This window comes from Macrobrachium rosenbergii, chromosome 37 (genome assembly GCF_040412425.1).
Source record: "Macrobrachium rosenbergii isolate ZJJX-2024 chromosome 37, ASM4041242v1, whole genome shotgun sequence".
Classification (NCBI taxonomy): Eukaryota; Metazoa; Arthropoda; class Malacostraca; order Decapoda; family Palaemonidae; genus Macrobrachium; species Macrobrachium rosenbergii.
This window is the reverse complement of record NC_089777.1, coordinates 12413757-12429558: the sequence shown is the minus strand read 5'-3', so window position 1 is coordinate 12429558 and position 15802 is coordinate 12413757. Positions and strand designations below refer to the sequence as shown.

General features: G+C 35.8%; 1 protein-coding gene across 6 annotated transcripts in view; it reads left to right on the top strand.

The window, feature by feature from the left end:
* Positions 1-12189, top strand: part of LOC136825312 (uncharacterized) — a 40061-nt gene extending 27872 nt beyond the window's left edge. The window contains exons 5-10 of one of the 6 annotated variants that reach the window (XR_010849296.1): positions 2609-2749; positions 3107-3256; positions 5200-5438; positions 5574-5840; positions 7867-10235; positions 10280-12189. Coding sequence is in view for 3 of the 6 variants with exons in the window: in XM_067081453.1 (XP_066937554.1) it covers positions 2609-2749; positions 3107-3256; positions 5200-5438; positions 5574-5840; positions 7867-7896 (827 nt within the window). In the remaining 3 variants the exon portion in view is untranslated. Of the gene's footprint in view, positions 1-2608; positions 2750-3106; positions 3257-5199; positions 5439-5573; positions 6983-7866 lie in introns of those variants that run through there. The other 5 variants (XR_010849298.1, XR_010849297.1, XM_067081453.1 and 2 more) reach the window with 5 other exon arrangements.
* Positions 12190-15802: the final 3613 nt, after the last annotated feature.

Below are 15802 nucleotides of genomic sequence, written 5' to 3'. Positions count from 1 at the left end.
TTCTGAAGCAATTCGTTTTCCAGGTGGTGTCAGAGCATTTTCGCGATAAACAATGAGAAGTTCTGAAGCAATTTGTTTTCCCGGTGTTGTCAAAGCATTTTCTCATTAAACGATGAGAAGTACTGAAGCAATTCGTTTTCCAGGTGTAGTCAAAGTATTTTCTAGTTAAACGATAACAAATTCTGAAGTTCCACTTCCAGGTGTCATCAAAATTTTCTCATTAAATGATGAGGGTGGATAGCAAGATGTTTTCCAGGTTTCGAATGCATTTTCAGTTAAATGATGAGGAGTTCTTGCAGCAATTCGTTTTCCAGGTGTCGTCAAAGTATTTTCTCGTTAAATGATGAGTTCTGAAGCAATTTGTTTTCCAAGTGTCGTCAAAGTATTTTCTCGTTAAATGATGAGGAGTTCTGAAGCACCGTTTTCAAGGTCAAAGAAACTCGTTAAATGATGAGGAGTTCTGAAAAATGGGTGTCGTCAAAAATTTTCTCGTTAAATGATGAGTTCTGAAGAATTTGTTTTCAAAGTGTCGTCATTTTTTCTCATTAAATGATGAGAATTCTGAAGCAATTTGTTTTCCAGGTTTCGTCAAAGTATTTTCTCGTTAAATGATGAGTTCTGAAGCAATTTGTTTTCCAAGTGTCGTCAAAGTATTTTCTTGTTAAATGATGAGGAGTTCTGAAGCAATTCGTTTTCCAGGTCGTCAAAGCATTTTCTCGTTAAATGATGAGAAGTTCTGAAGCAATTTGTTTTCCAGGTGTTGTCAAAGCATTTTCTCATTAAACGATGAGAAGTACTGAAGCAATTCGTTTTCCAGGTGTAGTCAAAGTATTTTCTAGTTAAACGATAACAAATTCTGAAGCAATTCGTTTTCCAGGTGTCATCAAAGCATTTTCTCATTAAATGATGAGGAGTTCTGAAGCAATTCGTTTTCCAGGTTTCGTCAAAGCATTTTCTCGTTAAATGATGAGGAGTTCTGAAGCAATTCGTTTTCCAGGTGTCGTCAAAGTATTTTCTCGTTAAATGATGAGTTCTGAAGCAATTTGTTTTCCAAGTGTCGTCAAAGTATTTTCTCGTTAAATGATGAGGAATTCTGAAGCAATTCGTTTTCCAGGTGTCGTCAAAGTATTTTCTCGTTAAATGATGAGTTCTGAAGCAATTTGTTTTCCAGGTGTCATAAAAGCATTTTCTCGTTAAATGATGAGGAGTTCTGAAGCAATTCGTTTTCCAGGTGTCGTCAAAGTATTTTCTCGTTAAATGATGAGGAATTCTGAAGCAATTCGTTTTCCAGGTGTCGTCAAAGTATTTTCTCGTTAAATGATGAGGAGTTCTGAAGCAATTCGTTTTCCAGGTGTCGTCAAAGTATTTTCTCGTTAAATGATGAGGAGTTCTGAAGCAATTCGTTTTCCAGGTGTCGTCAAAGTATTTTCTCGTTAAATGATGAGGAATTCTGAAGCAATTCGTTTTCCAGGTTTCGTCAAAGCATTTTCTCGTTAAATGATGAGTTCTGAAGCAATTTGTTTTCCAAGTGTCGTCAAAGCATTTTCTCGTTAAATGATGAGGAGTTCTGAAGCAATTCGTTTTCCAGGTGTCATCAAAGCATTTTCTCGTTAAATGATGAGTTCTGAAGCAATTTGTTTTCCAAGTGTCGTCAAAGTATTTTCTCGTTAAATGATGAGGAGTTCTGAAGCAATTCGTTTTCCAGGAGTTGTCAAAGCATTTTCTCGTTAAATGATGAGAAGCTCTGAAGCAATTCGTTTTCCAGGTGTCGTCAAAGTATTTTCTCGTTAAATGATGAGAAGCTCTGAAGCAATTCGTTTTCCAGGTGTCATCAAAGCATTTTCTCGTTAAATGATGAGTTCTGAAGCAATTCGTTTTCCAGGTTTCGTCAAAGCATTTTCTCGTTAAATGATGAGGAGTTCTGAAGCAATTCGTTTTCCATGTGTCATCAAAGCATTTTCTCATTAAATGATGAGGAGTTCTGAAGCAATTCGTTTTCCAGGTTTCGTCAAAGCATTTTCTCGTTAAATGATGAGGAGTTCTGAAGCAATTCGTTTTCCATGTGTCGTCAAAGTATTTTCTCGTTAAATGATGAGTTCTGAAGCAATTTGTTTTCCAAGTGTCGTCAAAGCATTTTCTCGTTAAATGATGAGGAGTTCTGAAGCAATTCGTTTTCCAGGTGTCGTCAAAGTATTTTCTCGTTAAATGATGAGGAGTTCTGAAGCAATTCGTTTTCCAGGTGTCGTCAAAGCATTTTCTCGTTAAATGATGAGGAGTTCTGAAGCAATTCGTTTTCCAGGTTTCGTCAAAGCATTTTCTCGTTAAATGATGAGGAGTTCTGAAGCAATTCGTTTTCCAGGTTTCGTCAAAGCATTTTCTCGTTAAATGATGAGGAGTTCTGAAGCAATTAGTTTTCCAGGTGTTGTTAAAGCATTTTCTCGTTAAACGCTGGGATGTCCTGAAGCAATTCGTTTTCCAGATGCTGTCAAAGCATTTTTTCGTTAAATGACGAGAAGTTCTAAAGCAATTCGTTTCCCAGGAGTTGTCAAAGTTGTCAAAGCATTTTCTCGTTAAGTGATGAGGGGTTCTGAAGCAATTCGTTTTCCAGCTGTTGGTATCCTGGTCGTTGTCGCGGTTTTAGCCATCATCCTGCTCGTGATGGCCAGACTTCTTCACAAGCTTTGGAATCAGGAAGTAGTGACCTCACCTTCGCCAGGTATTGTTGGCGCACGCATCACATACAATGCAGGTAAGACTATAATAATTTTTTCCTGTTGATATGATAAGAAATATTCCAGTACATTTAGGAATACTGATGAAAATATAGCTTTCGTTTCTGCTCAACACGAAATCAAGCGCTGCTATACATGGAAAATAAGATTGTGTGTTTGATCACATTTAGTTTCTGCTAACTATAGAATGAAACCCGCCAGTCAACTAAAACTCAGGGAGCAAGAACCATATGTTTTCGTTTCTGCTGAACAAAAGGAATACCGTACTCTGGAACTCCAGAAAATGGACGACTACGATAAAAATTTTGGTTACAGTTTTCAGTGAACTTTCAAAGCAGATTTAAAACAGGAACTCCCGTTTCCTTCACATATAGATCCTGAGAGCCACGATTATGAATACATTGAGCTAACAGAGGCCGGTCAACAAGTTGAGGAAGACAGATACCACACAAGAAATGGCTTGGTGAACCAACCTAGGTCTCCAGCAGCGAATATCAACAATAGTGCCTTTGATTATGCTACAGGTAAGGGAACTGTTTTGTTACGGCACTGAGTTAGCGATAATTCACGCAAGCATCACAAAGGCAGACGTCTTTTTCAATAATAATAATAATGATAATAATAATAATAATAATAGATAATAATAATAATAATAGAGAGAGAGAGAGAGAGAGAGAGAGAGAGAGAGAGAGAGAGAGAGAGAGAGAGAGAGAGAGATTGATATGCAATTTCACTTTTGAGATTCAACACGTTTCCAAGATTGTTTGGTTTTGTAGTTTAATGTCATTATAACCTAACCACGGGGGAGAGAGGGGTTGGGGGGCCACGCCAGCTTAACTCAGAGCTGGTCCCAAGCCCGGATTAATAAGGAAATAGGAATAATGAAGGGCATCCGTCTGTAAAACATCTAACAAAACCCGTCATGATATGGGCCGTTGATGACAGAGACATCTGGAGGAGGCTCGTTAAGAACAGCGCCCCTGACTAGGGATTAAGTCGAGAATAAGTTTAATGGAAGGTAAGAGGGAAAACATCTAGATAAAAGAAGAAGCCTCGCCAATTCTAGTTCACTTCAGAGGTTGGGGGTTTACCTAATCTTAAGATCAACAAATTCAGCTTCTAAATATCGACTGGGCAAACATCAGTTACTGCTATTTACTATAACACTTTAGGTTTCTACTTCATTTTTCTGGATGATGATATTTTACAAGTATTAGTGAGATCAAAAGTATATTTAGAGTTAGGCAGAACATTTTTCAAAGATTTGCCATGTGTATCGATTCAAAGGAGATAGAAAATTTGATATGCTTTGTCTTACAAAGAATTGCCGATTTAGTTAAGTATACCTTAGTTTTACCAGACCACTGAGTTAGTAACTAATACACAAACACTGGGGATCGTTGGAGTGTGACCTGACACTTCTCCGCCAGAAACCTTGGTCAAGGTCAAGGTTTCAAGTTACCAAGACCCATACATAACCATTTCTAATGCCTGAAGTCCCTACATAACTAGGTAAGGACGCTTTCCCTAAAGCAGACAAGTCACATACCTAAAGTATCATAAATTGGGTGAACAGAGTTGAACATCAGTGGAAACAATAATTACTGTATAATGTAAAATGCAGAGCATACCGCTCATTTGCCAGAAGAGTGACGTAACTCAAAAATTGCCATTTTTCAGGAGAAGCAATTTAAAGCTTAAAACTCTCTATACTCTCCAGAGTGTAATAGTGACAGGACATGCCCTCTAGCGGTTAGTACTACAAATACAAATAAGACGTTTTTACCTCAATATGCTGGTATCAGTAACTCAAAAAACACATGTTTTGAGTTGTGTCACTTCTGGCAAATGAGCGGTATACAGAAAATGCTGGTTTCTATTTACCATAGGTAAGGAGCAGGTCCATGTCAACACACCTGCCTGTCATTAAACCTAATGGGAGGGGATGGGAGGAAGAAGGGGAGTGTGGATTGAAGAAGGCGTTACCCTCCACCCTATTCTATTCAGTGTCACCAGTTTCTTGAGGGATTATACCCTGACTTGCCATCCATTCAGAGAGTAGAAATGAACCACAGAGTGTAGGTCTAAGGCTAAATGGTAGCTGGCCCTCTCACCTAGATGTAATTTGATTCGGCATGACCGTTAATTTTCTTACCTGTCCCAATTCAGCTTTTCTGCAATCCAAATTTGCCCTAGCTTGCCGCTGACGCTTATTGATCACAACAACAGTAACTTCGAATAAGGGAACAAGAAAGCAGATAATGAAGGAGAATCGAGGAGTGCAAGAGAATAAAAAAAAAAAAAAGCGTGAGCTATAAAAAATGTATCACAGAAAGTAGAGGAAGTCATTCTAATTATGCATGAAGGGATATCAGCAAAGCAACTGTGAACTGGAATGTTTATTATGCAATAATACTAGCTCAATCGCTTCAGCATTCCTGGTCTTTACCTCTCTCTCTCTCGACAGAGTTCCAAGTGAGGGTAGGAGACCTTACCCGTCAAAAGCTTTCGGTGAACGGGGACGCCCGCCTTGTGGTAGAAAGTGACGTTCTTTTAATCACACTCATTTCGTCTGAGGGGCGTCGAATTGCCAGGTGGACCCTTGAGCAGCTTCGTCGCTTCGGTTACAGTGACAATGAATTTAATTTTGAGGCAGGACGAAAAAGCGTTCATGGCGTGGGTGTTTTTAACTTCATCACCACCCAGGTAAGTTTACGAACAATGCGTCCATTCTCGAAGTCAGTGGGTATTGATGAAGTTCCAGGCAACTCAAATGGATGAATACTGCAAATATTAATCTCTTTCTTGGATAATGTACTAATGCTCTGTTTAATTAACCAGGGGAAACGCATTCACAACCTCTTACAACGCCAAGTGGATTCACGCATTACCAGAGAAGAAACAGGGTGCCAAGCCCACTTTCAACCCCCCTCTGGACAAACACTAGGTGACAACGACGATGGTTATGAAATTCCACTGACATTTTCTAACGACGACGGTGGTTATGTAAGTCCACGGACATTTTCTAACAACGATAATGGAAGTGAAATCTCACCGGCATCAGATGAACACACTTACGAAGAAATTCCTGGCATCCCAAACAACAGGGTGAGCATAATTATTTGACATGGAAAAAAAATTATGTAGTGAAATATTTAGGAAGTAAGTGAAGTATAATCTGAAGAAATTGCAGGATCTGCTTTACAATATAAAAACAAATATAGGTATATCCACACTCGAATGTGATTTACTGATAACAATCTGAGATTTCTATAAGAAAAACTGAAGCCTTTTTTTTTGGAACATGATGTTAAGAGAGCTACTAAGGGATAAAGAGCCAATGAACGGTTTTTCGGCAACAACTTTTATCAAAGCATCGGATAAAGGTGAAAGTTGGCAAGTGTATATTTCATAACCCTACCTAATTTTTGTAAGTGTTATTTAGTGCCCGAGTTCGATAGTTCTGATATTTATAGAGTAAAATAAAGTCGCCGATGCCGGAATCGAGAAAATCACAGACAAGGATCCTAAAACAGTTCGTGACGTAAACCTAATATGACGTCATGAGGCTCCGCCCATCCACCAGGTAGGCGGTGAACGGATATGCTTAGTCTAGGCTTCAACAAATTCGATAATGGCCAGCAGGATATAGAATTGTCCCCGTGGTTGCAAGACTGCATTTGCGTTACAGCTTGCCAATTTGTATACAAGCGAGAAGACCCGTAGCGTGAATAGGTAATTATTTCTATAGTGGGTAATAGTTACTTGGCCACCCAAGAAGTGTGAGCAGGAGCTGTTAGACAATATCCATGAAAGCACGGATTCGGGAACCAGTCATCATTGACATCGCTAGCGACGATGAGGACGGGGATAATGACCTCTTCCTCAAGAGTGACGATGAAGACATTTTGTAAATAAATTATGTATAGTGTTAGGCGTTTTATTTATATATATCTAAAACATATTTATTAAAACACAGTGATTATAACAATATGTTCCTCATTTAAACTGATTCCAATATATTTTCCTTTCTATGCATATCAATATAAATCGTGTTACATTTGATTGATATTAAGCAGGTAAATAATACCTTGCCCTCAAAATCTTGACTCCTACCATTAACTTTTATTTGCAGCGAGTATTCGAGCGCTGTTTAAGGTGCTGTATGACATAAGTAAAAAAAAAAAAAGAAAATATCGATGGGTTACATTAACTGAAATAAAACAATGGCGTTGATCTTCACACCTCAAACAATTGAGGGCAATGTGGTATCATTGCTTTTCATTTGAATTCTACTTCTAGTGACCGCTCTTGACTTGCTGCAAATAGAAGGCTATAGTGTCGAAAGCTGAGGTAAAACAAAAGGGACTGTCTTTTTGTATTTCCGCCCTGAATAGACGTAGATCTAACAAATGAGCTATAGAATGGTTCATTATGTGAATGAATTATGTACACTGAATTATTTGTAAAGTAGAAACAATACGAATATCAAGAAAATGGAAGAATTCCAAGCTAACAACTTAGCCCCAAGAACTGCTGTGGAAGTTGCGACGAAACCTAAACAAAGTAATAATAATAATAATAATAATAATAATAATAATAATAATAATAATAATAATAATAATAATAATAATAATAATAATAAAATATTTGAGAATGCTCGCTATCATTGATATCGCTAAAGCCTACGATGGGTACTATAAAAAAAAATATTATATCAGCAAGTGGGCAGAGGCACAGTGAAGAGACGTTTTCCCCATATGTAAAATTCCCTTCATTGTGGGTGGAGCCTCATGACGTCATAGCTTAACGTCATTATTGTGTTCAAACCCCTTCCCTGCGATTTTGATGGCTCTGGCATAGGGAACAAACTTTTACTCTGATAAGTACCAGAACTATTGAGCTTTGGTACTAAATAATACTTCCAAAAATTAGGTAGGGTTATAAAATACACATTTGCCAACTTTCACCTTTATCCGATGCTTTGATAAAAAGGTATTGCCGAAAAACCGTGTTTCATCGGCTCTGAATCCCTTAGTAGTTACTACTTTGGTATGAAGGTAGGTCTAGGACAATGGTCTGTTGTATGTATCTCAACGGCTGCTCAGTGTTGTAATGAAGAGCCTTTTTGCAGGAGTTCACGGGCAAGAGATATGGGTATTAGGTTATGGGATAATTAATGAGGCTGTGAAGATAAAGTGCAGAGACTGGAAAATGTTTACATGAGGAGGGCCTGCCTTGAGGCTAATTCTCCCTGCCTTAGCCTCGGAACGCAATGACTCACGCTCAGACCAAGGCCTTGGCTCAGGCTTGACCTTGTTCTATCTGGCTGCGGCATCTCCAACCAAGGGCGGACTGATTATTCTAAGAAGATATTGGAACTCACTCAAATCTCATTTGAAGGACACATTCCCCCACTCGGCAGTTATTCAGAAATCTCTTCGACTGAAGAAAAATTTATACACTGTAACTTTACACTGAAGTTTGTGACAAGGACAAAAGATTAATACTGAGCCTAGCTATTTGTCTAATAATGTAAGGTTGTTAAAAACATCAGATGATCTTGTGTGCTGTTAATTTTTGAGGAGCTGCTAACCTAAGCAAGATATCTTTACCTGATCTAACTTTCATTCTTGTTTTTCACAGGTGTGACAGGACGGTTATATTATTTTGATAACTGTGGCCAGAAGAGGCTGCTACCATGTAAGAAACAAACGAAGCCTGGAGAAAGGATACCAGTACTCCAACCAGTAATAATATGCAAACTGAACCCAGTTATTACAATATTTTTCAAGCATAACGTTTGGAATGGAGAAAAGATAACAAAAACAAGATGTCATTGGCATGAAGCCTAATGAACCAATATTTTCCAGTGGTTTATTAAGCAAGGAAACTAACAACAATAACAGGGAATGGGAGAGATTGCCAACACAATGCAAATGAAAATTAGATTGAATTTCTCTCTGTAGTATTCAAGGTCACGGAAAATGTGAGTAACTCTTGGTGTACACGGAAAATTCGGTCATTTTCTGGCAAAACGAAAAAGTCCGTGAATTTAGGTAAATGGAATTTAAGGTTAAATTTTAAATTCTGTCATTTTCCATTCGTATTGTTCAGTCAAAAATGAACATGTTGATTATACTCCAACAGTATTCAAAATGTAACTGAAAATGTCAATGATTTTTTAATCTCAGAATTTCAGATGAAAAATAAGCGTTAATCTTTAGCACGGTCAAAACGAAATGTTACAGATATCAGTAATATCTGACGAAAAAGCAAAGTAATAGCAATGTTTCATCAGTAGTATTTAATATTAATTTGGCAATGTTAGTAACGTTCTATATTTAGTAGGGTCTAAAACATAATATTTAGTGTTTATGGCTTAAATGACAATGTCAGTCATTTTCAACCTGCAGCAATTAAGGTCAAAGTGCAAGCGCCAAGTGATTTCATACCATAGTATTGAAGGTTTATAGAAAATGATAATCATTTTCTATCTGCCATATTAACTGTCTAAATGAAATATCGTTGTTTCCTTTATAAATATTAAAATGATCCAAGTGATTAGATACGAATAAATCTTGGGGTCAGGAATATAAATGATTTCATACCAATAGTATTCAAAGTCAAACTCACGCTTGCACATTAAATGTCCAAATGAAATTTCAAGTGAGTAATTGGTAGGAATATTAGGGGCAAGGTGAAAATGTTAAGTGATTTCGTACTAATATTTCGGTACACCGGGAAAACATCACATGATTTCATACCTCTAATAGAGTCAGAGTAAAACTGTTAAATGATTCCACACAAGTGGTAATTAAAGTCAAAGCGAAAAGTTAAGTGATTTTATACCGGTGATATTTAAGGTCTAAGTGCACATGAAAAGTTATTTCATATCAGTAATGTTTACGATCTAAGTAAAAGTGTCAAGTGATTTCATGCCACTAGTATTTAAGGTCAAAGGAAAAAGTGATTTCATACCAGTATCATTTAAGGTCAGAGGAAAAAGTCAAGTGATTTCATATCAGTAATTTAAGGTCAGAAGAAAAAGTTAAGTGATTTCACACCAGTAGTTTGAAGGTCAAAGAAAATTCAAGTGATTTCAAATCAGTAGAATTTAGGGTCAGAGGAAAAAGTCAAGTGATTTCATATCAGTAATTCAAGGTCAGAGGAAAAAAGTCAAGTGATTTCATATCAGTAATTTAAGGTCAGAGGAAAAAGTCAAGTGATTTCATTCAGTAGTATTTAAGGTCAGAGGAAAAAGTCAAGTGATTTTATATCAATAATTTAAGGTCAGAGGAAAAAGTAAGTGATTTCATATCAGTAATTTAGGGTCAGAGGAAAAAGTCAAGTGATTTCATATTGGCAATTTAAGGTCAGAGGAAAAAGTCAAGTGATTTCATACCAGTAGTATTTAAGGTCAGAGGAAAAAGTAAAGTGATTTCATATCAGTAATTTAAGGTCAGAGGAAAAAGTCAAGTGATTTCATATCAGTAATTTAAGGTCAGAGGAAAAAGTCAAGTGATTTCATAACAGTATTATTTAAGGTCAGAGGAAAAAGTCAAGTGATTTCATATCAGTAATTTAAGGTCAGAGGAAAATGTCAAGTGATTTCATATCAGTAATTATTTTAATGTCAGAGGAAAAAGTCAAGTGATTTCATATCAGTAATTTACGGTCAGAGGATAAAGTCAAGTGATTTCATATCAGTAATTTAAGGTCAGAGGAAAAAGTCAAGTGATTTCATATCAGTAATTTAAGGTCAGAGGAAAAAGTCAGGTGATTTCATATCAGTAATTTAAGGTCAGAGGAAAATGTCAAGTGATTTCATATCAGTAATTATTTTAATGTCAGAGGAAAAAGTCAAGTGATTTCATATCATTAATTTACGGTCAGAGGAAAAAGCCAACTGATTTCATATCAGTAATTTAAGGTCAGAGGGAAAAGTCAAGTGATTTCATACCAGTAATTTAAGGTCAGAGGAAAAAGTCAGGTGATTTCATATCAGTAATTTAAGGTCAGAGGAAAAAATCAAGTGATTTCGTATCAGTAATTTAAGGTCAGAGGAAAAAGTCAAGTGATTTCATATCATTAATTTACGGTCAAAGGAAAAAGCCAAGTAATTTCATATCAGTAATTTAAGGTCAGAGGAAAAAGTCAAGTGATTTCATACCAGTATTATTTAAGGTCAGAGGAAAAAGTCAAGTGATTTCAGATCAGTAATTTAAGGTCAAAGGAAAAAGTCAAGTGATTTCATATCAGTAATTTAAGGTCAGAGGAAAAAGTCAAGTGATTTCGTATTTGCAATTTAAGGTCAGAGGAAAAAGTCAAGTGAATTCAAACCAGTATTATTTAAGGTCTTAGGAAAAAGTCAAGTGATTTCATATCAGTAATTTGAGGTCAGAGGAAAAAGTCAAGTGATTTCATATCAGTAATTTAAGGACACAGGAAAAAGTCAAGTGATTTCATATCAGTAGTATCTAAGGTCAAAGGAAACAAGCAAAAAACACGCTGAAGTTTCTTCGGCGCAATCGAGTTTTCTGTACAGCCACTACAGCGTATAATCAAGGCCACCGAAAATAGATTTATCTTTCGGTGGTCATGGTATAATGCTGTATGAGCCTCAGTTCACGAAACTTTAACCCGGTTCGCTGGTGGCCGTCCTATATCGGCCAGAAGCACGATTATGGCTAAATTTAACCTTAGATAAAATAAAAACCACTGAGGCTAGAGGGCTGCAATTTGATATGTTTGATGATTGGAGGTTGGATGATCAACATGCCAATTTGCAGCCCTCTAGCCTCATAGTAGATTTTAAGATCTGAGGGCGGACAGAAAAAAAGTGCGGACGGACAAAGCTCACACAATAGTTTTCTTTTACAGAAAACTAAAAACTTTCTTCATACCAGTGGTATTTAAGGTCAAAGGAAAAAAGTGATTTCATATCAGTAGAATTTAAGGCATAAGTAAAGATTCAATTTATTTCATGCCAGTGGTATTCAAGGTCAAAGTGCAAATGAAAAGTGATTTCATGTCAGGAATAGTCAATGTGAGGTAAAAATGTTAACTGATTTCGTACCAGTAGTATTTAAAGTCGAGTGATTCCATAACAGAAGTATTCAAGGACAAAGCGCGAATGAAGAGGGATTTCACATCAGTAGCATTTAAGGTCAAAATGAGGATGTCAAGTGATTTCTACCAAATTTAAGGTCAAAGTGCAAATATCAGGTAATTTTTTACTAGTAGTATATAAGATAAAACTGAATATGCCAAGTGATTTCATACTATTAGCATTTAGGGTCTAGGTGACAATGCAAAATGATTTCCGGCCAGTGTATTTAAGGTCCTAGTGAAAATGTCAAGTGATTTTATACTAATAGCAAATAGGGCAAAGCTAGCCTTATCTAAGCATTGGTTTTGCTGTAAGAAAAGCAAAATAAAAATAAAAACAGTTAAATATGTATCCATGTCCATCATCCGACTGCTTGACTTCAACTCGGACTTTCCATATAAATATCCAACAGCATACGGCGGAATACTGGTTAAGTTTTCTACCATAATCTCTTGTTAAACTTCCTACCCAAGAACAGAGAGATTGTTGTGGATGAAAGAAGTATAATCTTTTTTATATACTCAAAATGGCACAGAGAAATGATTATATACAATAGATATGTTATATATATAAATATATAAATATATTGTCACGAAGTGTTCCAAGTACCTGGTTATTACACAACTAATCACAGAATTATAAAATTTACCTCACTTTACCCAGATACCCGAACTCTCATAACAATAAAATTACGACTGAGCACTCTAAAGGCAACAGTGATCGCTCAAAAACTTACTAATCATGTGAGAAATCAGACTAAGTTTTTCAAAATAAGTGTGAGGTGTCAACATTTAAACAAGAAACATACTAAAGTAAAAGGGCATCACTCCATCAAACAACTTTAACTGTTTTCCTGATCTCAATTCACTTCAGCAAACCTAAAGGGACAAAACATGTTTATCACTATGCCTTATACACAAAATTACTCCTATTACTGGTGGTCAGTAAATGAAACACTGTTGTAAAAATCTTAAGTACAAAAAATTATTTTTAAATTCAAAATTTATATTCAAAATTCACAATTTAAAGCAAATTTACTATCACTTGAAAACAACACAAAATTTAATTATTTCTTGAGTAACATTACAAAGTTTAATTTATCAAGAAATTGAATTAATCAAGCAACACTTAAAACTACTCAGAAATATGTAAGATCTGAACAGAAAATCTAAGTAAATGAAAATTAAATCGAGTATGTAATGTTAAATTATTAAGAAACACTCAAGATGTTAAGTAAATAAATGTTAAATCACCACTATATAAAATGTTGATTGTAAACATACAGAATATGGCAAAGTGTTAAATTCACAAAGAACTAAACAAACAATTCGAAAATAATCAAACAACTCAAATGACATTAAGAACACACAATTACAACATAAATGCAAAATGTAAACTCACTTTAAATGTATACATATAAATTCCCTAATTTACTGAGGTTATGACAAACTGCAAAAATATTACAATACCTGTAAACTGCAGTTATGGCCATTACCAAAAGTTGCCTCAACTGTTGTGGCGCCACGAAACACTCAGAATTTCACACTTCTTACACAAACGCAACTTCAAGATCTCAAGAAAACTCTGACCAACACTACAGAGTGACCAGTATGAAAATTTACTTTTACGTTAAGAGTTTAAAACAGCGTGATATATATATATATATATATATATATATATATATATATATATATATATATATATATATATATATATATATATATATATATATATATAGAGAGAGATATAGAGAGATATAGAGAGAGAGAGAGAGAGAGAGAGAGAGAGAGAGAGAGAGAGAGAGAGAGAGATATTACAATTAATGTAACCATCACGGTATCTGGTCTTATAATGAATTGAATCCTGTCTACAGTTAAAGCGAAAAACTTTCATGGAACATTCCAGAAAAGAAATATGATGTCACTTCCTGCCACACGAGACCCAATCAGAGCAATGCAGTCTTAAGCATGACGCAACTGCTATGTGCTTTGGTGCAATAACTCGTTCGTATTTCTCAAAAACACATATGTGACTCAAACAAAAAATCATATTGAACAAAGCTTTTAATGTAATCTTGACATGATCAAAACAGACTGCAGCTGGATAATTAAGATAGGCGTGTTTTTTAAAACAAGGCGAAGAACCAAAGTTGGTTTTCAAAATGGAGTTGCCTATTGTTATCTTGACCTGTCAACGGGTTATCTTTCACGATGACACTCGAAGCAAAACAAAGCATTCGCTATCAAAGTGCAGAACACAAGTGGCTGGGAGACAAAATGCGTGATTACATACTATGTTATTATTAAAGGTGCATTAGTAATTCTTGTGAAATCTTACATACACTACATAAGATAAAGAAAATAATATTTTATACATTTAACAGAGCAATCATTATATATAATATATATATATATATATATACACAGGGTGCTTCGAAATTAGAGCTCCCTCTCTACAGCATAAACTAAAATTGATATGGACAAAAACAAAAGTAATTCAGAACAGGTATTTATTTAAGTTTCTCTCTGAGTATTTAATATTTTGTGTGGCCTCCATCTGCATGTACCACAGCCTGCATTCTTGAGTGGTACGATTTCAGCAAATCGCAAAAAAGCTGAGACTCGAACTCCATTTCCCTGAGCACTTCAGTCACCTCTCTTCGCAGGTTGTCGAGGCTTAGTATACCATCATAGTTCACTGTGCGCGCTTCAACACGATCCTTTAAGATACTACCAATGTTTTCATACACATTAAGGTTAGGGCTACCGGGAAATTCACTTGACAAGAAGAAATCGATACCATTAATTCGAAGCAGCTCCAGTGTCTGAAGAGCCTTGAAACATGGTGCCTTATCATGCAAAAATGTGACTTCTTCAACATATAACACATTTTCAGGATCTTTGAGGAAAGGAAATACTCCACCAGTAAGCACAGTTTCTCTGAAGTATTCGCCATTCCGTGACTGTCTTTGCTGATCCACATTGACCGTTTGGCTATGAAACGGAGAAAATTTCCCAAACATTCAGGAAATTTCACAACTTGGCGATAGCACACGTCATCACTGATATCATCCAACTTTGCAGCCCAAATGATGTCATTTTTATGATTTGGCTTCCTGAATGTGTAAATGAAAAATTCATCTGATGCAGCAACATGGAGAAAGTCAGCTTCATCCCAATCTTTAAGAAATGAACCACAAAACCATGCACGGTCTTCTCTCTGTTGCTGAGTGATGTTGGGCTTGCTGATAACATGAAATGGCTTGATACCAGATTTTTTCAACTCACGATATACAGCTCTATAACTTCTCTTCTTTCCCCTTTTCGTTTCTAGTTCAAGCACCAATTTAAGTAAAGACTTTCTTGGTCTACCCACTGCCTCAGCTATGATGTCTTTTGACTCCTGAGAAAGGACTTCAGACCTCCTAAGATTCTCACTCTTTTCGTGATGACAGTCATATGGATTTTTGTTCCAGTTTCTCTTAACAAAGGATTCATCTCTTTTAATGTATTTCGCTATCCGGGAACGTGAAATGAAGGATGCGCCAGCATCCCTGGCCTCTCTGAAGGTTATAGCCCGGATTCAGTCACTCCATCTGATTTCCTCTGAGTCATTAGCCATGGCTGTATCTAACTCCGTCACTCAGTCTGAAAATACAAGAAATGTAAAATGAAAAATAGCTTAATAGAAACTTAAAATAATGTACTTGGAGATAGGCTATAGCAGAAAACTTCATAACTTTCCATTTGTTCTGTGGAGGGGGCTCTAATTTCAAAAACCCCAGTATATATATATATATATATATATATATATATATATATATATATATATATATATATATATATATATATATATATATATATATATATATAAAGTATATACATACTGTGTGATATGTACATATACATAGAGCCTATGTATATAAACATAATTCTCGTGGCATTTTCATGGGACTGCC